The following is a 21,702-nucleotide window of genomic DNA, read 5'->3' on the forward strand; positions in this document are numbered from 1 at the left end:
TTGCAGGAACTTCACAGCGAGGATGACACCAAGCAGAGCAATGGTTCCAGCCCACTTCCAACTGATGCAGAAACACGGAGCCCTTCCCCAATCTCCATCTCCAGCAGTGAGACTAGTAGCATTATGCAGAAACTTAAAAAAATGCGCAGCAGAATGGATGAAAAGTAACTTTTTTTTTCTTATGCAAAAGTTTACTGTTTTTAATAGAACGAGTTTGGCCAGTATCTGCACTAAAATGACCGTCAGAAAAATTAGAGGTGTTGATGACCACATGCATTTTGATCTGAGTTGCCTGAAAAATAGTTGATTGGAAGCATTAATAGAACAATATTAATCTTTGAATATAATACTTTAAAGGCTATGATTCTTGCATGAATACTGAGATTCGAATGTTGTTAGCTGGCAAACTGTATAGTCAAGGGTTTGCTGTAGAAGATTGGAGGAAATAATTAAGTTTATGTGCAGTTTCAGTGTTTGAAAACTAAGACTGGATCTCTTGATTTGACCTGTTAAATTGTTTTGAATCAAAAATTGTTTCTGCATTTTTTCAGAGTAGGAATTACTTTGTCTGCACTAAACATCCCAAGTGCCTTATGAGGATGTGCTCATTAGTTTGAAGCCTTAAATTCTTATTTGAGACTAATCCATTAAAAATCTGGCCTCTGCCAGTTTCCACAAGAAATAGTCTTCACTTAAACAATTTTTTTGAACTTATAACCAAAGTAGGTGACTATGTTGTAGTCCTTATGGGTGTTCTTTGTAATGTTTTTTTTTTCTTGAGACTCCTAACGCAGCTGGATAAAACATCAAAAAGCAAGCACTTCCACTTGTAAAGGCAAGCTGTCTGTGACTCCTTAGCACCCTATTTGGTTGAAATCATTAGAGAAACACATTTCCAACACTTGCATGTATTTGTATATGATGCAGATAAAAACCAGTAGTAGTAAGGGAGGATTTGGTGTAAATAGGAAAAAACCAAAAACACGTTTTAGTTACATGGTCCTCATGTTCTAGCCTGAATTGATTGCTGTTTTATTCAAACTCTTCTGGTAAGGTCCGGTAAACTGAACAGCCAAAATCACAAATTATTTCAAGTTTCTGAAGTGTCGTATTTCCAAAATGAAATTCTTAGCATTTCAAGTCACATGAAAACCACCACATCGTTATGGCAGCGTACTTTTTCTCAAAGTATGTTTTGAGGTTGGGAAATGGCTTAAGATGAGGGCTTCAAAGGGATGTACTCTGTAGGCCATGTTGACTTCTTGCAACAAAATTTTTCTTCTGATCCTATATTTTTTGTTTAAAAGAGGGTCTTTGTCTTATATTTTCCACCCAAGCTTCAACATAGAAAATTTCAAGTGGTGATACAAAACCAAGCTACAGCTTATGACTTTTGAAATATAGTAATACTATAAGGGATGACAGATGCACAGGAAGTCTTGAATATAAAAGTGTCACTTTTTTCCAGGTAGTGGTTTTGTCAGTATTGTTTTTGAAATCTTATTTTTTCAAAGTACCTTCATTTCTGAGCAACACTTATGATTGCAGAAAGATTTACATATTAATAAATAAATGTTCTTAGTATTACAAGGGATAGTAGTAGGTACGAAGTATGTTCTACCCTTAAAGATATTTTAATTGTCAGTTTAAAATACTGCTCACTTTTCAAAAGGTGGATAGCAGGAGTTGAGCTGAAACAATTGCTTTTAGGCAGAACGAGTGGGAATTGTGTGTGATGTAACATATGTGGCCATGTATTTTTATTTTCACAGTTTTGTCTTGGATTGCTGCATATGTTCAAAGGAAGTACCATTTTCTGTAAACATAAATGATTTTCTAGAACTTGATCTTCCTAATTCTATAGCTTTTGCACACCTTTTGCAGGTATTGTGATAGCAATAGCAGTACTTATGGATTGAAAACCAGTGCCAACTTTGTATTTTTTTTTCATGTCCTTTTTGTAAAACCCGTAAGAATAATATTAACATAATAGTGAGACATTTTGGTTTGGATGTAATGATGGGAAGCTGCCATTTGAAGGGAATCAGGCTGTGAGATACGGCAAAAGGAGAGAAGCTGAATAACGAGTGAAGTACGAAGGAACTAGAGGAAGGAATTGGGAAAGCCTGCTATGCTGGATTTGCTGTACTCCGTAGCAAGGCAGAAATCCTTTGGCTTCCTTACTTATGAGGCAGCTTTAATATTTCTCTTCTGCTGAAAGGGGAATGGAAGAATAGTTCTGTTTTAATTTAATTGATGAGTCTGTGTAGACTGCATGGAACAGGAGCATGCTCTGTCAAAGAGAATTAACCACTTTCCCCTTGATTTTGTTGTATATGCAACTTTAATGATAATCCATGCAACAGAAGAACTGATGAAATGCTCATTTTCTTTTGCTTTTCTTTAATATGCTGCTTAGCTTGCATTGTAGTTGATAGAGCTATATGGAGCATGGTGTTTTTCTGTAACTGATAATTCATTAGGAATTAGCTTAAAATAGTATTTTTTCAGGAAATACCATTTTAAGCACAGCTGTAAGTTTATATAGATTTTTTGAAAACGATAGGCATTATCTTTCTGCAGTTAGTACTAAAAATGAAAGAGGCAATATGTGAGTGTTCTGAGACCAAATCTGCACTTGGTTGCAAAAAATTAAATAGCAGCTAGGAGTTGAATTATGGGTGTATGTACACAGGCTTTTCTTGGAATTGCTCATGTTTTAAAAATACAATACAAAAAAATATATCTCACTTTTTTTTTTTTTTTTGTCCCTTTCACTGGTGCTTACCTTTGGAGAAGTATTTTTATTGAGGTTTCACCAGGTGAACGAAAATGTGTTTAAAGTTTCAGGCTAGCAATGTTGTTCATATCGCAAAACCAGCATGCTGTTTAATGCTAATATTATCAGCAGTTAGAATAGCAGGAGTTGCAAAAAGATCATGTTGAGATATTTTAACCAGTGCATGTGGAATTCTGCATCCAAGTAATAAAACTCCTTCCAAAATTTAAATAAAAATACAGCATTGTGAAAGTGGCTTGCCTTAATTAACAGAAAATGAAGTGTTGTAAGTGTGTGTATTCTATTACCTTACGCATAACAGTGTATAGTTTTTCTGCTTCAGATGTTGGGTAATAACTATACAATGTTAAATGCAATTAATTTTAAAGTTCTTTGCTAGATGCTATCCTTTTCTCGTTCTTTCTGCCTTTTTTGCTATCTTAGTTTTAAACTCTTCCTCCTTATTTTGTAGACACTGCTCTCCTGTTCACTACTTCTTCTCTGTCTTTACGTCTCACCACTGGGCCTCTCTCAGTGTCTGTTTTCCCAACCTCCACCCCAAATTCCAGCTGTATATCTACAACCAATTGGTCAGGTAACTGTATCTTTCTCAAGTGATAGACTCTTTGATAGAGCATGCTCTGTTCAGTCCCAGAAAGTCAAGAAGTTCTTCCCCAGTGAACATTTTTGACCCTTTCCTCACTGTTCCCAAATCTTTGTTAATGACATAGACAGTGGGATTGGGTGCCCCCTCAGCAGGTTTGCAGGCAACCCCAAGCTGGGTGGTGTAGTTGGCTCACTAGAGGGAAGGGGTGCCCTCCAGAGAGTCCTTGGAAAGCTTGAGGCATGGACCAGTGTGAACCTTATGAAGGTCAGTCAACAAGGCCAAGTGCAAGGTCCTGCAACTCGATCCGGGCAATCTCCAGTGTCAGTATAGACCGAGGGATGAGTGGATTGAGAGCAGCTCTGCCGAGAAGGACTTAGGGATGCTGGTGGACAAAAAATGGGATGTGAGCTGGGAATGTGCACTTGCAGTCATATCCTGGGCAGGAAGTGCAGTGAGCAGGTAGAGGGAGGTGATGTTCCCCCTCTACTCTGCTCTCGTGAGACCCCATCTGGAGTACTGCGTTCAGCTCTGGGGTCCCCAGTGTAAGAAAGGCATGGGCCTGTTGGAGTGTGTCCAGAGGAGGCCATGAAAATTGTCAGAGGGATGGAACTCCTCATCTGTAAAGACAGGCTGAGAGAATTGGGGGTGTTCAGTCTGGGAAACAGAAGGTTCTGGGGAAACCTTATTGTGGCTTTTCAGTATATAAAGTGAGCTTGCAGGAGAAACAGAGACACCTCTTACCAGTGCCTGTAGCAACAGGAGAAGGGATAGCAATTTTAGACTGAGAGAGGGTAGATCTAGGTTAAATATAAGGAAGAAACTTTTTATGAAGAGAGTGGTGAGACAGTGAACCATGTTTCCCAGAGAAGTTGTGGATGCCCCGTCCCTGGAAGTGTTCAAGGTCAGACTGGACAGGGCTTTGAACAACCCGATCTAGTAAAAGATGTCCCACTTGGTAGTAGTGGGGATGGACTAGATGATCTTTAAGGTCCCTTCTAACCCAAGGTATTCTGTGATTCTCATCTCTTATTCCCACTGTGTTCTGAGTGGCAGGTGGACAGTTTGCTTTGCTCCCACTGTCTGGTCACTACCTCAGAATAGCTGTTGAAACTGTCTGGTTTGGGTTTTAAGTCTGTATACCTTGGATATACATGTAAAAGTACATGTTAGAACAACAGGTTAATGCTTCCAGGTTAATATTTGGAATGCATGTATAAAATGTGTGACGTTAGCACCAGAGAAATAGACTTTGAAATCATGCTGGTGTAGTCTGAGTGCTGCTGCTTCCTCTTTACTCCCCCAGATATAAAGCTTCATAGATGCCAGATGTAGTTTTGCACTTTTTTTTTCTGTAAAGGTGCTCCTGGTTTTGAGGATGAATGGGTACCCTTGGCGTTGCAACTGGAACCCTCTAGACTGTAGTAAATATTAGGGCAGTGCATATACTACCTTGTGGCTCCAACCTTTCAAACCCCAGGGTTACAAAAGGGTCTGCATCTTTAGCCGTGCTGTTTCAATCCTCCTCTTCCTATAGGCTGAATATTGGAACCCACTTTCTCTCCCATCACTTCTGTTGACTTATCTTTCTTACTAAGTAGTATTTGTGTGGTGATTCGTTTAATGGTCATTTAGTTAATTCTCCTCTTTGTGGTCTTCCGGGTTAATTCATTTGACATCTGCTTTTGAGGAGTCCTGCTCTTTTGAATCTCTTTATTTCAGTCTTTCTCTTGCGTTTTACTTCAACTGGACTTGCCTCCCTCAAGATCCAGTAAACTGTGAAGATCCAGACATTCTGATGAAATCAAGCTGTAGGTGAAGGAAGAAGAAAAAGTTGCCTTCTGCACTGAAATCATTGTGATAATGACCTCCATAATGACTTCCAAACCCATGATCTGCCAGACTAATTGGAATTGATGTGTATCTGAAAGTAAGAGTTGATAAATCTGGTAGTGCTGGTGAAAGACACAACATAAGCATGACTGTCCCTGTCATGTTTGTAATGCAGTTAGTGTTTGTAGTCTGGTTTCTTAATGTTATTAATCTGTTGGTTTTGCCTAAGAATAGACAGTGTTTGGTGTTTGTCTATAGAAAGTGATAAAGTAATGCACAAAGTAACAGAATCTGTCAGCTTGAAGGTGGCAGGTGTCCCAGAGACTCTTGACGTGCTTCTACTTTTCACTTGGTCTTTTTTTGACCATAGGAAAGAAGATTGTAGGCATGTTTTACTGGCTTCTGAAACCTTGATCTTCACATCATAAATTGTACACCTTATCTGAATCTTAGAGAAGGACTTATCTGAATCTTAATCTTTCTGATCAAGTGCCAGCTCACTTTTCCAGGGAACAGAATGAAAACTAAGTGAGCAAACAAGAAATGTCCCTTAGCAGGCAAGACTTGCAGAGCAGCCAGTTGGTTATTCCAGCCTCTGTAAATAAAAGGGTTTTTTTAAACACGAGAGATTAAAAGGCACAAATGAAATTATTATCTGCTTTGCCGCTTAAAAATCTTGATGCTAAGTGTTTAGGATGACTTGAAAATTACAGATTATAAGAGCATTTGCAAAGCAAAACATCACAAGTCTTAGAAGACTGCCTTTTTAGGCACCACACCTTCTGTAGCAATGACAATGTTTGCCACTCTAGCTGGCAAACCATTTATTTTCTACAGAGTGATTCTATCGTATCTTAAAAATGGCAGCACAGGAGATGAATGGATTGATATACACTCTTCTCTAGACTTGGCATGTTAGAGGTAGTATGTACAATTGATGTTGAACTTGCTTATCTTTTTCTGCTATTTGCATTTACTGTCCTAAAGGTTAAATGCTATGATCTTGGTTACTTCCATGTTTATAAATGAGATACAGTTGTTCAGGAGCTGGCAAACAGAACGAATATATGCACATAAACTTACACCTACCAATTTCTATAAGAATTCCCTCATGTCTGTGGTTTCATGGATAACCTAAGAAATCTTTGTCAGAAAGAAAATATCTGCTAATTTTCAGCATGAGCTTTACTTTTTATTTATTCTTAAACTAGTAGCCAGGCATGTTAGTAGCTGGGAAAAAACAGTCCTGCATCCTTATTCTCTTGATGCTTTCAGCTCACAATTAGCATTCCCAGTTATCCATAGAGATGATGCTTAAAGGAACAAGGATAAAAGCTCCAGTAATTCAGGAGAACTATTAATACTGAATCACCTTCTCTTATAATTATGTATTTGGAAAGAACTGTGGGGCAACTGGGCAACTTAAATTTTTCTGTTACTGGGATTAGCAAAAAGAAAGGTTCATTTTTCAAACAGTCGCTGCTTTCTTGAGGGTTCCAGTTTAATACCACAGGTACTTTTGATGTCCTGAAATTGGGAATTTACCCCTGTCCATTTCAGTGAATAGTTAGTAACACTTTTAATGATTTTGAAGATCTTTAAAACGTAAGCAGTATGTTTACATTATGTTGTAGACTTTACTTTCTGCAAAGACAAAAACTCTTGTCTACTTGCATGGATTTTTTTTCAGCAGCCCATCAGAAGTCTAGGGGATAGTAGTTAGTATGGATATTGTGCTAGAAAACAATTTGAATAGCTATAATTCTGCGAGTTGTGGCAATAGAGCATTTGAGTATCAGGACCTTTGAGTGTGGTTGGCTGTTTTCCCATTGTCTTCTGCTCTGCCTGTCAGGTTCCTAACTAAGCGAGAACAGAAGCTGATGCAGCGTCGGCAACATGCTGAAGAATTGTTGGAGTGGAAACGCCGCCTGGATGCAGAGGAAGCAGAAATACGACGGATAGAAAAGCAGGCTCTAGCTGCCTGGGACAAAGAGCTGCTCAAAACCAAAATCACCAAGAAAGAGCTGGGGGATCAGAGAACTGAGCCCAAAGGTAATAGGAAGTGGGGGGAAGTGATGCAAATGACAAGAGTAAAGTATAATTTGACACAACGATTTCTTAGGTTTGCACTTTCTTCCTTTTTTGATGTTTTGGTGGTGGTTCTTCTCTGGACACTTAGAATTTTGATTTCTGCACTCTTTACTGCCTCCTGTTGCCTTGTTCTTTTATTTTACACCTTAGTTAAATATGTATTCCTCCTTTGCTGTATATCTTCTCAAGTAAGCAGTGCAGCATAGGCCCATCAGATGTTTCGGCATACAGTTGAAACTATTCCTGTCTTTCCAAACAAAAATATTGCGTGATATTTTGCTGATCATTTTTTGAACTTTATTAAAACCATTTTCCCCTGTAGTGCTCGAAGTGTCTATCCTCTTAGCCTTATGTTGGTGAGGATGGTTCTTACCAGCAGCCGCTTTCCCCTTGTCTATGTTTTAAAAAAATTGAAAGCATTTTTTTCTTTCCTCTGTTGTTAATGCAACATAACTGTTTGAAATGTGCAACTGAGCTAAAGTGTGCTGGAATGTGATTAGTGTAAATGATGCTGTTGTGAGGGAAAATAAGTTCCCAGATGTTGGGAGCTACATCTTCACTGTTTGGTCTTAAGTGGACCATACTTTCAGCATGAAGCACAGAGAACTGGATTGTGGTGGGAGAAAATAATGAAACTTCAGGAATTGTTCTAGAAACAATCAATTTTCCTTTTTTCCCCACTTTGCTGAAAGCAGGCAGCATGTCCTTTGAATGTGCAAAGGGAATTCAGAATTACGCCCTATTACACTTGTTACGGAAAACAGTCACATGGATTTTAGGCATTGTAAGACATTTTAGAGGTGATGTCTGTATGAGTCAGTGAGTTCCAATGAACAAAAATTCAGCATGAATGCTGAGTTCTCATCAACAGATGAGAAAATAGCACTTGCTTTCTATTATTTGTATCTACCAGTAAGCATTGGAGCACAGCCCTGCTTCAGAATTTCCTCTCCCCAGCCCTTGCTCAAATATTGCATAGTTCTCCATGGCTGCCTCAGTAATGCTGTGACTCCTGCGGAATTCAGTAAACAGGAGTATTGAAAACCCAACTTATTATTTTACTTGTTGCCATTTGAGAGAGTCATGATGAAATCATAACATTAAAATGTTTTCTGTAACTACTGTAAAGGAAGCAATCAATTCTAAATTCAAGATCTGGCTTGCAGATTATATGCTCCTCCATGACTTCTTAAGACTAATAGTGACTCTTGCTGGTGTATGGTCAACTGGAAGGACAGGTTTCCCTAACAATCTTTTTGGAGTGTGTTGTCTGGAAAATCCTAGAATATCTCAAAAAACTCTTTATTTTAGACATTCAGTGATCACTAAGAATGTTTGGCAGTCTTAAATCATAGTTCTCTGGTAAACGTGCTTGTTCTTGCTAAATATTCCACCCTCGGTGTCTAGGTGAGTGAAGTAACTCTTGCCAATTCGACATGTGCTGGTAGTAGTTGCTGCTTTCTATGCAGGCAGCAGTATCTCTGAAGGCGTGTAAGTCAGTGCAAGTTCTTACACACTTTGGTTTTTCTCTCATTGAATCTAAGAAACAGCTAGCGAAGAAGAGTCTCCAGTGCCTTCTTGCTCTCATCTGAACAGTGAAAGCTCTATCCCAGAAGATCTTGGCAGTCTAGCTGCTGAGTCTGTCCCATCAGAGACTATGTGCCACAGACAGCCAGAAAGCCCAGATCAAAGTACAAATAATGAGGAAATGGTTTATTCTGAAGAGTTCAAGTCCTCTGTCTCACCTGGCAAACTTGTGAGTGAGCTTTTTGTGCTGTATATATTCTTACACTTGTAAAATCCCAGTTATCAGAGATTATTAGCTGTGTTTGCAGTGCCATTTTACATTACTGTGAATGAACATTGTGATCAGATATGTTCTTTGAAGTCTTAAGGAAAAACTGCTTCAGCATAGGGTTTAGATATTTTTAAACTTGTGGGTAGTCTTGCAAAATGTTTTGTGTATGTCACGTAGGTATGCAGTATTAAGTGGTAGAACACTGACCCAGTTTACCAGTGTGAATTACCTGTAGGCTAGCTTGTTACCATTGTATAAATTCTTTGAGGCCATGGAAACTATGCTCTGTTTTTCCGCTTTGCTTTATTTGGAAGTAATGTATCCCAGGGCATATAGGAAGAGGCAGAGCTGCAACCTCATGCACAATCCTTTGGGTTTCAGATTATGTCTGCTTGCTAGCTAATGCTGCCTTATTATTGTATACCAACTGTTATTTGTACTTGGTTGTTAATTTCGACAAGTTTCTCATCCCGGTAACTTTGCCCAGTGAGACAGAAAATGCACTGTCTGTGGGGTTAAAGAGCTGCTCATCTAGACTTATTACAAGTATTTTCTTGGAAAGTTTGCTGAGAAGGTAGTGAGGTAAAAGATGTAATATGTTCCAGAGGTTGTGTTCAAGGTGTGTGGTATAATGTTGAAGCAGTAAGCAGCATTTTGGAAGAATATTTGCTCTTAGATTTTTTTGCCTGGCCTCAGAGAAATAGTGCTCTGTTGTTTTAGTGATTTAGGTTGTCATCTTGCATCCCGTGCATTAAATGGTCCTTTTGCTTTCACCAATACGTTGTACTAGGAGTTCCTATTGCGGTAGCTGTTACCAAATAAGATTACATGAACTGTATCGAACACCTGTGAGTCAGAAGCATGTCAGTTCACTCAGGTGGTAATAAGCAATCTAAGCAGGTTTACTGAAGTCTAGGTTCTAAGAAAGGAGTCAGCTATTGCTGCTCTTGGTATTTTTGTTTCATATAGCAAACTAAGGTTAAATTATTCTTAAGATAGTTGGATAGGTACCACTGGTTATGAGATGTTCTCTAGTCATGCTGTTCTTTCCTTGTAACTAGCTTCTGATGACGATGATCTGCTTTCAGACAGAGCTTTACAAGCAGTTACTTACTTGTCCTTTTTTTTTCCCATAGTCTCCTCCCAAAAGCAGCATATCTGTATCAAAGCAAGATTCCAGCAAAAGCAGCCATAGAACTGCAGGACAGCTACGTTCACCTGTAAAGTCTCAACAGATATCTCACAACTGGTCTGATGAATCTCTATCTATGACACAGTCAGGTAAGTGTAATACCCGCTTGGGTTTAAGTTGCTTTTTCAAAGCTTTTGCTTTTAACAAGTGAACTTGAAATGCAGACATAGATGTGGGGAGGCAGACAGAAATTCCTGGAAATTGCCAAGGTTTGGGATTTTGTGGGAGTATTTTCCCGTGATGTAATTTAATCTCTTCAGCTTAAGAAGGTCTTAATGTGTAAGAAGGTCTATATATTATCTCTTCTTTTAGAAGTCTTTGATTTCAAATGCTGAAGAAAAGGTATACGAGGTGGGAAGCTGATCAGGATGGTGCTGGTTTCACAATAAATCATTCCATTATAAAGAGATGAATCTTCCAAGCTGCTGAGTAGTTATGTTGTCATTGCTATGTCAGTCCAATTAATGCGTAGACAAGATCGTCAAAGATGAAAGCATGTGCAGATCTTTCCCTTATGAGTTGATCAAGAAAAGCTATAATTACATAATGGTCACTTACTATTTGGGAGGAGTTTGTAATTACAGTGGCATCATAAAGTACTCCTGATTAGCTAGTGAGATTCCATTCTTTTTGTTCTCCTTATTTGGGTTTTTGTGTTCGGTGTTTTGTTGGGTTTTTTTTTTTAAGTTCTGTAAATGGTTAACAACAGTTGTTAATGGAAAAAGAATACGGTAGTTTGATTGTATTTACTGGCTGTTGTTGATGATTAAATCCTTCATTATGGTGGTTTGTTGTCTTGAGAAATTAGATTGATTAGCAAAATGTCCAGCTGTTCCTGCTGGCTGACCAAGTGAGACTGGTGACTTTCTAGCGTGTTCAGTCCGGCAATTGGCGTTTGTAAGCATCCAAGCCTTTTGGTCCAGAAAACATTATAGGTAATATTGAGCGTTAGAAAAGCAAACCAGCGAAAATCCTTCTCTTAGGAGCTCTGCAGCGCTGCTATAGAAGAGGAAGGGAGACATCAGCTGCAGGGAGGAGCGCCAGTAAGACTATGTCAGATAAATATTTTTAAGAGTTTTTGGTACTTAATTGTGGTAGCACCGATGTGGAACAAGGATCTTGTTTCACACTATGTTGATATACATTTAAAACAAGGAACAAGTAGACATAATCAGGTGGGCGGAAAAGAACAAGTAATGAGATGCTGAGTCAGCTTCTCTATAAACTTGTTACAGCAGAAGTAATGAAAGTAGTAGAGTTACGGTAGAATGGGGTTGTCATGCCGGGAACGGATCTGAGTATCGGGGGACAATGTATCAAGGGAAAAGAGGTAAAACATCATCAATAGTACTGGAAGACCAGGTTGCATGAAGTTCTGAGGATGGAGAGGAATGGAGAAGATCTTATAGATGTTAATAAGGATAACGATTAAGAAAAAAATTGTTGGGGTGGAAGGTAGCTACAGTCAGTAATGGCATCATAGGAGGATCTGTAAAATTGAAGTTGGAGCAAAGATATGTCAAGAAGTTTTGTATAAGCTATTATTGAGTAGTCCCCCACATGTCTAAGCTCAACTCTACTCCCATTCACCCTAAATAAGTTGTCATCCTGAGGCCTGACAACAGTGAAAATCTCTGTGTTGTTCAAATTGACTTTTTTCCAACTGTTGACCAGTCAGCTCTCCATTTCATAGATTTATTTAGGTGGCAGAAAATCTAAAAGGGCCAGAAACCTATATTTGTTTTGGAGCCCACTCTTCTAAGTGATATTCTCATCAGTGAAGCATACCCTGTAGCTCAAAACCGTATATTGTGATTGTAAACAAGTATTTCAGATCTATTTGTGTTATGCATCTTTAAGTTGTCATATTCTTAAATATGTCAGAAAAAAATTTCTGCAGCAGCTGACTTGATAAGCAGTTAATGAGGTAGTAGCATAAACATGGGCAGTTGATACCAACAAGTTTGGCAACAAGTTTCTTCTAGGTAACAAGCCTTTCTCTTCTAAATTAAATAGGATGCAGCACTTTTTCATATCCCACTTTAAGAACCTGTCTATGTTAAAATGAACACGTTGACATTGAAATCATTGATATTTTGTATTTACTAAACAACTATTTATTGCTTTGCATGGAGCTGTTTTGTAAGGTGCAAGTTTACAAAGACTAAAACTAAACTTTTTCAGAAACCACATCTGATCAAAGTGACATTGAAGGACGAATCAGGGCCCTGAAAGATGAACTACGGAAAAGGAAGTCTGTGGTTTACCAGCTGAAAAAGGAACAGAAAAAGAGACAAAAGGAGAGACTGAAGGCCCAGGAAGCCAGTTTGATCAAACAACTGGAGGTTAGAAACAGTAGGAAGAAGGGCAAAGTAAAAGACTGTTAGCCTTGGATAGATCATTATAGTATGGATGGTATTGGCAGAATATTGTATCAACAGCTGTGACAGACACATTACTGTGATATAAGTGTGACTGTGTTCTGGCTATTTAATTGTTTTCAATAATGAACCAGAGCCTTGAGGCATAAATGCCATTCCCCTTTAAAATGTATATCTTTAATGGGCTACTAGTAGCATTCAGGGGTCTTATCTATGTTTATAGGCATCAGTATCCTAGCTTGGATGAAAGAATGATGCTTATGTAATTTGTTTTTGAAAGTAAATTATTAAAATTTCTAGGATTCACAACTGTAGAGCTTTAGGAAGTTAAATAGATGGCTTTACAGAGAAACCAAGTGTATCCTTTATTCATTTAATGGTTTGGATTGCTGGATTGTAGTTGTGGTTTAGCAGACTAACAGCCGTAATTGTTTTACATGTGCAGTCGTATGATGAGTTTATCAAGAAGACTGAAGCAGAGCTGAGCCAAGATCTGGAGGCATCACCAACAGCCAAACCTCAGATTAAAACTCCATCCTCAGCTGCTGCTGAAAAACCAAAGATCAAGGCACCACCGCTCCATAGGTAACTGGGATGTCTTCTTCTTTTTTACATTATTCTGAAACTGTGATGAATGCTGTTTTAGCGGGGACCATGAGTGCAAGGAAAGTTGGTAAGTGCTCTTCCTTCAAGCACTGGACAGTGGCAGTATCCTGTTGACCTATTCGCTGGTCTCGCCAGACCCAAAACAGGTACAGTGTACTGTCCTTGTAGGCATACGCATCTCACTTTTGTCCTGCCCAGCCTTTCAGGTCCCGTTTTCAAGTTCTTTCTGAACAATCGTTTTCAGTTGTGCAAGAATTGTGCCAAATGGTTGTATGGATTGCAGACGTAAATGAATTTTTTTCCCCATTTTGGTCACTCATGCGTGCCACAGTGTGAGGCAAACCATTCAGCTTTGCAACTTAAATCTGGTTTAGATCTCAGGTTTTAAAAGGTGGAGAATTTCTACACTCCAGTGTATTTTGAAGTGTTTCCTTTTCTCCAGCAGATGGTGCGATTTTAGTGCATTCAAGTAAAAAAAAAAAAGGTTTCTTCTTATTCTTTTTTTCTTTTTTTCTTTTTTTTTTTGGTTTCAAAAAAGGCTAAAGTTTGATTAGTCTTTTAAAAAATTAGTTTCCTGGACTTGCCAAAGCCTCCCCTCTGTCCCCATTCCTATTTTCTAAGGTCACGGTATGTTGACCAACTGCTTATGTTATCATTCATGTGGTATTATAATTATAGAGGCTTGTATTTCTATTTTTATTTACTAAAAAAAAAAAAAAAACAACAAAGAAAACCCCAATATACTCTGGTTTAACCATGATTCATGCAATTTGATTTTTCAAATTTAGGCCTGAGACAGCTAAAAACTGGAAATCACTGGCTGAATCAGAGCGATCCAGAGCATCTTTGGAATCCATTTCAGAACATGCAGGTATGTAACTGGAAGATTCTGTACTACAGGTTAAAATCATGAAGTCTGACTGTTTTAAAATTCTTTAATTTTTACCTTCTTGATTCAAGAAGAGGTTTTAAGAGATGGTGCAGACTTTTATCTGTAATGATCAAGCTATTTTTTTTGCTATTTTTATTTAGTAGGCTTCTTCTTTTGCTGTTTCTTGTATATTCAGTGTTTAGTTTTACCCTTGCTGAGGTTTGTGTGAAACCCAAGTTAAGTGACAGCTTTTTTTCTCCCTTCTATTTTTTATTCTTTTTTCACTTGAAGAAAGTAAGAAAACCAGAAATCATGAAGAATTTAGGAACCAGGGGTGGTTTTCTTTAGATACTTTTCAATATTACGCTGTTGATCATTGTCTATTCATTATCTGCACTTCTATTCTTGGTTACATTTGCGGCTTGCAAACAAATAACTTGCCTTGGGCTTAGTATTTTATGGTGTTATGAAATACTGGTACAAGGAACAGAATTGGAAGGAAAGTGTTAGCACCCTGGAACTGTGTGAATGTTGCTTGTGTTCGTAGGACAGCTAGATATACATGTTTCCAAGGCACCAGTTTGTATCTTCTTTTAGCATAGAAACCTTGAGGTTAGTTTTGTTGCCTGTGGTTGCAGTTTTCAATAAAACAACGCAGGCTGTACGATCTGCTATAATTCACTGTTTATTTTCCTTCAAGATGCTGTATCATCAAGGACTGAGGAATCTGTGCCTGTGCACACCAAGAAGGTGGCTGTGACAGATATTCATGCTTCTGGAACATCTTCCTCGGTTTTGATGTCACCGAGAAGTTCCAGAGCAGAATCTGGTGATTCCTTAGATAATGTACCTTCATCATCTCTTTTCAAAGATGTGAAAGACATCAGCAGAATATCCCATGGGTCAATGAACAATGTGGCAAATGCATCCAGTGATGAGGCTGCCTTCAGTCATAAATCTGAGATACAGGAAGACTTGGAATACATAAAGTCAGAGGAATATGAGATTGAAGGTTCTCATGTTAAACCTTTGGAGAGTTCTGATGTCTTGTTGACATTAGATAAAGAGCAGGAGAGCTCACAGGACATCCTTCCAAAGAAAGTCCTCTGTTCGGAAGACAAGCACTCTCAGAAGGAACTGTTTGGTTTGGCTGTGGAAAGTCTTGATGGTACAGAAGAAATCTTAGAACACAGACTGGTAGATAAAGAAGCCGTAAGTGGCCCAAGTGTAGAAGAGTCTTCTCGCAAGCTCAGCAGATCTGCAGAGGAGAAAGGTTACCTGCTTTCAGAACAACCCTTTAGTCAGAAAGAGCCATCATACCTTGAAGACTTTGAAGGATCCTCCTCCAGAAAACGGGCATCAATTGAAGAAACGTTTCCTGGGGAGCATTACAAAGATGACTTCGAAGCATCTCTTCTCTCCCCTAATGGGGAGTCACTGAGAGAGTGGTCGCAGCACACACAGACCAGCAGAAGCAGATCCACCAGCCTCGGCAGTGATGGCGAAATCAGTGAATGCCTCAGCGACAGGTCTCTCTCTCTCTCTGGCAGCATGCATTCAGAGAGGTTATTAGAACTTAAGTCCCCAACAGAACTTATAAAAAACACTGAACGCAGAGATGTGGAGCAAGAACAGTCCCCTGCTGGATCACCACTGTGGGCCTCTGTTTTGGTCATGGAAGAAACAGATAGTTTGTTGAATTTCAACATTGGTGATAGAGTACTTGTGAGTAAAGTCCAACCTGGAACATTGCGATTCAAGGGTCTGACTAAATTTGCCAAAGGATTTTGGGCTGGCGTGGAGTTGGATAAACCTGAAGGGAACAATAATGGAACTTATGATGGTATTAAATATTTTGATTGCAAAGAAAAGCATGGTATTTTTGCTCCTCCTCAAAAAATCTCTCACATTACAGGAAGTATTGATAGCCATTTAGACACAAACAAGGATGAAGACTCATTGTTCGATGATAGACTGGAGAAGCAACACAAAGCAGAGCAGAAAGACAGAGGGAGTTCCAAACCTGGCAAAGAGGATGAAAGCCAGGGCAGAGATGCAGCAGAGAACTATCCCCAGGATAAAGCTCCTGCAGACACAGCTGTTTCAGAAGCCTCAGCTGAAGAGAGGGTTGATGAGGAGTTGTCTTCTAAAGCAAACAGCATAAAGGAGACTTGTGTAGCTACTGAATCATTTGCCCAAGAACAGTCAGTGGTGGATTATCTGAAGCATGCTGTAAAAGAGGAGACCAGCCTTGCTTCTCGCACTCCTAGTGTTGTGGATGAGATTTCCACTGTTCAGTTGGATGACGTCCCAGATTTCCTTTCTGAAAAACTGGAGAAGCAGAAGACACTGGGAGAAGAGTGTGCTGAAAAATTAGATGATCTCTCTCCTGGAGTTGTGGAGAAGCCTGCAACACCACTTCTGGATTTGCTGACAAAAGAAAAGAACCAGTTAGAAGCACAGCTTAGACTACCGCTTAGAGAGGAAGAAAAGTCAAAAGACCAACTGGAAAAAGTCAGTTTGCTGACAGACAGTCTACTTAGAGATTTTGTGAAAGACACAGTTAATCAGTTACAGCATATAAAGAAGGTCAGGAATGAGAAAATCCAGCTCAGCAACCAGGAGCTCTGTGATGTGAAGGAGGATTCCAGTCCCCCATGCCAGCACGTAGAAAAGCAGATTCCTGACGGACTGAATAACTTTTTTCTGAGTTGCAATTTGGAAGATGAAAGAGAAGAACTCTCCTCTCCAGACATGTGTCCCAGACCAGTAAGTAGCAAACCGATGTTAAGAGTTGATTGTTCCTTTGACTGATGATGATTGAATCTGAGGAATGCTGTGTGGCACCAGTTTGTTTTTTCCCAAGTTCTGTTGAGTGATGTGGAGATTGCCTGTACGTATGTCTTACATGTTTGTTCTTGTGTATCCCAGGTCATGGATCGTTTTGATAGCCCTACAGGCTGAAAGTTGCGTTTTGGCACATGAAAGTGAAAAATACTTCTTTTAGGTTGCATTCTGCTTACATGTTCAATTTGTATTTAAGCCTTACCTTCATTTTTTATTTTAAAAACGGCAAAATCCGGTAGGCTGTAAACTTACCTCTGTCTATTCTTGATACGAAATAATCGTCCTCAAACATAATTAGTTGCTATGGATGTCATTAAGTTGTCAGGGTGTTCTATCCACTGAACTAATATATCGTGAGTAGTAGAAGTTCAAGCTTCCTCAGAACAGCCATTAATGATACAGGTACAGGACATGGCCTTTCTGCTGAAGATCCCAGTAAACCTGTCTGCTTTGCCATTGATCTCAGTATATTATCATCACAGAAAACTTCAGCCCATTTCACCAGTAATAGCACCACTCAGTCACTAAAACAGCCATCGCCTGCTAAAAGCTTTTAAGCACTTGATTTAGATCTGAGACTGCTGGTAAGTGAAGTGAAAAGCTGTATGTCATATTATCAGTTTTTAAACCACTCAGCCTTTCATAAACAGTTAAACAGTAGACAGGCAGTAGGCAGGAGGCAGAGTCTTTTAAGCTCTGTAGGAACACTCTGAAAGCATTCATCGGGAGTGATAGAAACCTCAAGTATTTGAATCAAAACGTTTCTAATTTCACTGTGGGCTCTTTACAATTTTTCTGAGTGTTTGTGCATGTATTGCCAATTACATCAGTAGAGCATTCTAAAATCTGAGTTGGACAATGGTGTGATGCCACTTTTGTATTTACTCTGTGGCTCTTAATTCACAGGAGAGTCCAGTGTTTGGTGCCAGTGGTCAGGAAGAGCTTGCCAAGAGACTGGCAGAGCTGGAGCTCAATCAGGAGTTCCTGAGTGTGCTGGGAGATGACCAGGACTGGTTTGATGAGGACTATGGTCTGAGTTCCCGTAAGGTCCAGCAGAAGCAAGCTGAGGAGCCAGCAGTGCTGCCCAAGGTGGAACCGCAGAAAGTGCCAACAAAGCCATGTGAGGAGCCTTTGGCGGTCCCTCATACTGCGGTGGAGGTGGAAGGTATGGTGCATGCAGCAGCTGAGGAACTCTGGAAACTGAAAGAACTGGGTCGTGATCTGCAAAGTTTCAACCTTCATACAGATCTTAGCAGTACTCTTAAAGAGCAGGACACAGACACGATAAACAAGCAGGTTTATAAAAAGGTACAGTCTTCAGGCATTTTGTTCTTGCACTTTGAATGTTTACCATGAACAACAGAAGCCTTAAGTTTTACTTCTTTCTTTGTTAAGGTGGTATTTGATTTGACAAGAGAGATCTTCGGGGAGATCTTTGCTGAGGATCCTAATCTAAATCAGCCTATTTGGATGAAACCGTGTAGGATCGCATCTGCTTACTTTCGCCGAGTAAAAGATCCAAATGATATGGATGAAATCAAGGTAGGAAGATACCTTTGTTGTGCAGGAGAAGTGAGATGAAAAATATTGTACTGGCACTTGCCTGGGTGTTAAATGATCAGAACAGGTGTATCCAGCAAGAGATGAGTTGGGAAGAGAAATGAGATTACTAACCTGAAAGGGAGTTTGTCAAAATGGTCTTTTTTACTCAACAGGTTGCCCTCCCTGTCCTTTTGGCTGGTACTGGTTGCTTTTAAACCTTAGTCCTCTATGCAGAACTGCCAGGATGACCTTGATCTTATAAAATTGGTATGCTGACAGACTGCTGCTTTAGCAGATTTCAGTGGAACTCGGTACGAGTATATTGGCATAGATCCATAGGTTCCATGGTAGGGTTGGGCCAAATGGGATGAGCTGGATTTTGTACTCAGACACACTTGTGCCAGCCTCACTGAGGACAGAGTTGCCCAGAGGGACCCACAATTTGACAGGTGAGGGCATTATATTTGGCAAGCCAGAGGACGTCTCTGTTACTGGTGCTAGTGCTGAAGAAAGGACAAAATGCCAAAAGTTAGAGCCTGACTGGACCTAGGTGAAACTTGCAGTGCTGGACATTTGGAAGGAAACTGTCTGCCTGAAAGCGTTCAACAAAGAACCTCCCATACAGCTCATCAGGAAACAGATGAAGATTCCCACCTGTACTGTTTCTTCTGAAACTGGTGGGAGGGTTGACTGTATTTTTTATTAACCCACTGAAGATACAGCATGTTAACTGTTGAGAAAAGACGGAAATAGTGTCTAGATCACTGTGTTGACAAGATTTTCAGCAGCGTGTGGCAGGGGAGAGCAGGGACGCAGGACAAGGACACCAAACTCCAACCCCGCTTTTCTTTAATAGGGTCCCATAAAATGAATTCTTCTGTTTGCTGTACTGTTTTGATTGAAAGTTTCTGTTCTCAAGATTGTTACAGCAGTGGGTATCTTTCCCCACCCCACTTCTGGATTCAGTAATTGTTTTGCCTGTGTAATGCTGCCTCAAAGACTTTCACTGTAGCTTTCATGCATACACCAAATGTCTCTTGGCTAAACAGAAGGCTGTTATGCATTCTATAATGTGATGTTTTAGGGTAGGTACTTTGTGCATACATTTTATTTCTTAGCTCAAATGTGATAAATCTCACCTTTACTGTTCTGTAGAGCTTCATTGCAGCTGAAGTACTGAAGTTGTTCAGCCTGAGAAAGGAGCCTAATCACAAAACAGATTGGCAGAAGATGATGAAATTTGGGCGGAAGAAACGAGACAGAGTGGATCATATACTGGTCAGTGGATGAAAATAAACAATCATGTCAGATCCTGTCCATCAGACTGAACTGTGATATATGATTCTATTTTTCAGTATTCGATCATGCTGTTTAATGAGTAAAAGTGCACATGAGAGCTTGATAGAAGGTGTTTAATTTTAGAGAGCACCCTGTTGACAAAAAGAGAAGTTGAGTGCCAGTGAAGTGAGGCAATTTGAGCGAATTCACTGTTCATGCCTACTGATTTGACTGGACTATAAATTTGCCCACTCCCAAAAGTTTAAAGCATGAATTTACAGAAGGAAACACTGAAATATTTGGCTGAAAGAGGAAATGTTTTCTTTGGGAAGGGAATAGGTTTTTCCTCTTACTTTAATTTGAAATGTTTTTATTTTGAAGTAGTATTGTTTAATTGGAGACAGTAATATTCAGAACTTAATAGCCCAGATTGCTAACCAGATTCAACCAAAAGGTTGCAGAAGTCATTGGGTTAGAACAGCAAAGACTCTGAAAAGACAGTATGGGACAGGATAGTCACTAGTACAAGGTAACTGGTCTGGCAGACGGTACCCACAGCCGAGCTTTTCCTCTAGTGCTTTACGTGAACTAGTGAATGCAGCTGCGACTGGGGCAAAGGCAGTTCAGTATTAAAACTGCAAAATAGAGCATGTCTGGCTGTGTACTAGTTTTTGAAAGTTACTTGTTGGCTTGTATTGCAGGATGATTAACATCTTTATTGGCTATAATGATAGTGAAGGTTCTTCTTGGGAATATGAGTTGTCATTAACACCGTGCTTCACTTAATTATACCTGAAATTGATTCCACACACGCGCACATATAAGTAACTTCGAGTCATGGGTCGTGTGGTCTTTTAATTGCCCATCAGTGGAAGGTTTCCAATGCAGGCTTTTTCCCAGGGGTTTAATTGTGTGTAAATAGAATATCTATGCATAGGACCTCCTGTATGTCTGGGATATGGAGGCTGTTAAAGCATGAACAAAAAAGTCTTATGTTTAGATCCCTGAGAGAATAGCACAACTATTATGTCTGTGTACCAATATCCTAATTTCTTTGAACCATGCTTGGAAAGAAAGATCCCTGACTGGAAAAAAATTGTTCTAGTTGAAGGCATCCAAAGTGCTTTAGGTGGAACATATTTGAAGTTCAGACGATCTGATCTGCAATTTACATGCAGACCCAGACATCAAAGATTAATGGAGCTCTGACAAGTTTGGCTTAATAAATAATGTGTTTAATTTTATTTTGTTCTCACAAGAATATGGTAATAAAATTTTAGCCAAAGGCTGGGAATAACTCTGTGAAGGTTGCAGCATGCCATGCTTTAGGAATAAGGCAGTCTCAGTGGCATTGCTAACAAATTTATACTGTAATGTGAGACACTATCAGAGAAACTTCTAACTAAAAACCTAAGGGAGATAGCATTCAATTTCTTTAACCTTTGCTTTATTAAAATCTCTATAAAACATGAAGTATCTGGATAGCTTTCTCTGTCTCCTAGTCAGCCTCCAACTTCTGTTAAGGTTGTGAGTTCTGTGGTAATGCAAATCCAAGGTCCTAAGTGGATATACAGGTCTGTGCAAGATCTGCCATCTAACCTAGTAACTCACGGTGTAGCCCTAAACTGAGAGGTCAGGTTTGGAATTTTCCAAATTTTGGTAAAAGTATATTCAAGTTGTACAACACAGCAATTTCCTGAAAGAGAAATGAAGACTTTTTTTGGTAGGTTTAGGTGCTGTAGATGCTTCTTTAGAAATCACAATCAAAAATGCTTTGTTCGAGTTTTTGTGAAGATTCAGCCAACACACACCTCTTGCAGTGTGCAGGGGGTGTCATGTGGGTACGTGCGTGAGCTGATTGATTCTCTGCATTCTTTTGC

The 21,702-nt window shown here is 39.4% G+C and overlaps 1 protein-coding gene across 8 annotated transcripts in view; it reads left to right on the plus strand.

Moving 5' to 3' along the window:
* The window catches only part of CEP350 (centrosomal protein 350), a 76,476-nt gene that overhangs the window by 45,720 nt on the left and 9,054 nt on the right, over positions 1-21,702 (plus strand). For 6 of the 8 annotated variants that reach the window (XM_055725118.1, XM_055725117.1, XM_055725119.1 and 3 more), the window contains 12 exons: positions 7-164; positions 3,252-3,374; positions 7,069-7,268; positions 8,852-9,063; positions 10,242-10,386; positions 12,482-12,642; positions 13,124-13,263; positions 14,073-14,155; positions 14,856-16,924; positions 17,909-18,310; positions 18,398-18,544; positions 19,700-19,822. In XM_055725118.1, coding sequence (XP_055581093.1) covers positions 7-164; positions 3,252-3,374; positions 7,069-7,268; positions 8,852-9,063; positions 10,242-10,386; positions 12,482-12,642; positions 13,124-13,263; positions 14,073-14,155; positions 14,856-16,924; positions 17,909-18,310; positions 18,398-18,544; positions 19,700-19,822 — 3,963 coding nt within the window. The remainder of the gene's footprint in view (positions 1-6; positions 165-3,251; positions 3,375-7,068; positions 7,269-8,851; positions 9,064-10,241; positions 10,387-12,481; positions 12,643-13,123; positions 13,264-14,072; positions 14,156-14,855; positions 16,925-17,908; positions 18,311-18,397; positions 18,545-19,699; positions 19,823-21,702) is intronic. The other 2 variants (XM_055725122.1, XM_055725123.1) reach the window with 1 other exon arrangement.

Source organism: Falco cherrug, chromosome 12 (genome assembly GCF_023634085.1).
Source record: "Falco cherrug isolate bFalChe1 chromosome 12, bFalChe1.pri, whole genome shotgun sequence".
NCBI classification, from domain to species: Eukaryota; Metazoa; Chordata; class Aves; order Falconiformes; family Falconidae; genus Falco; species Falco cherrug.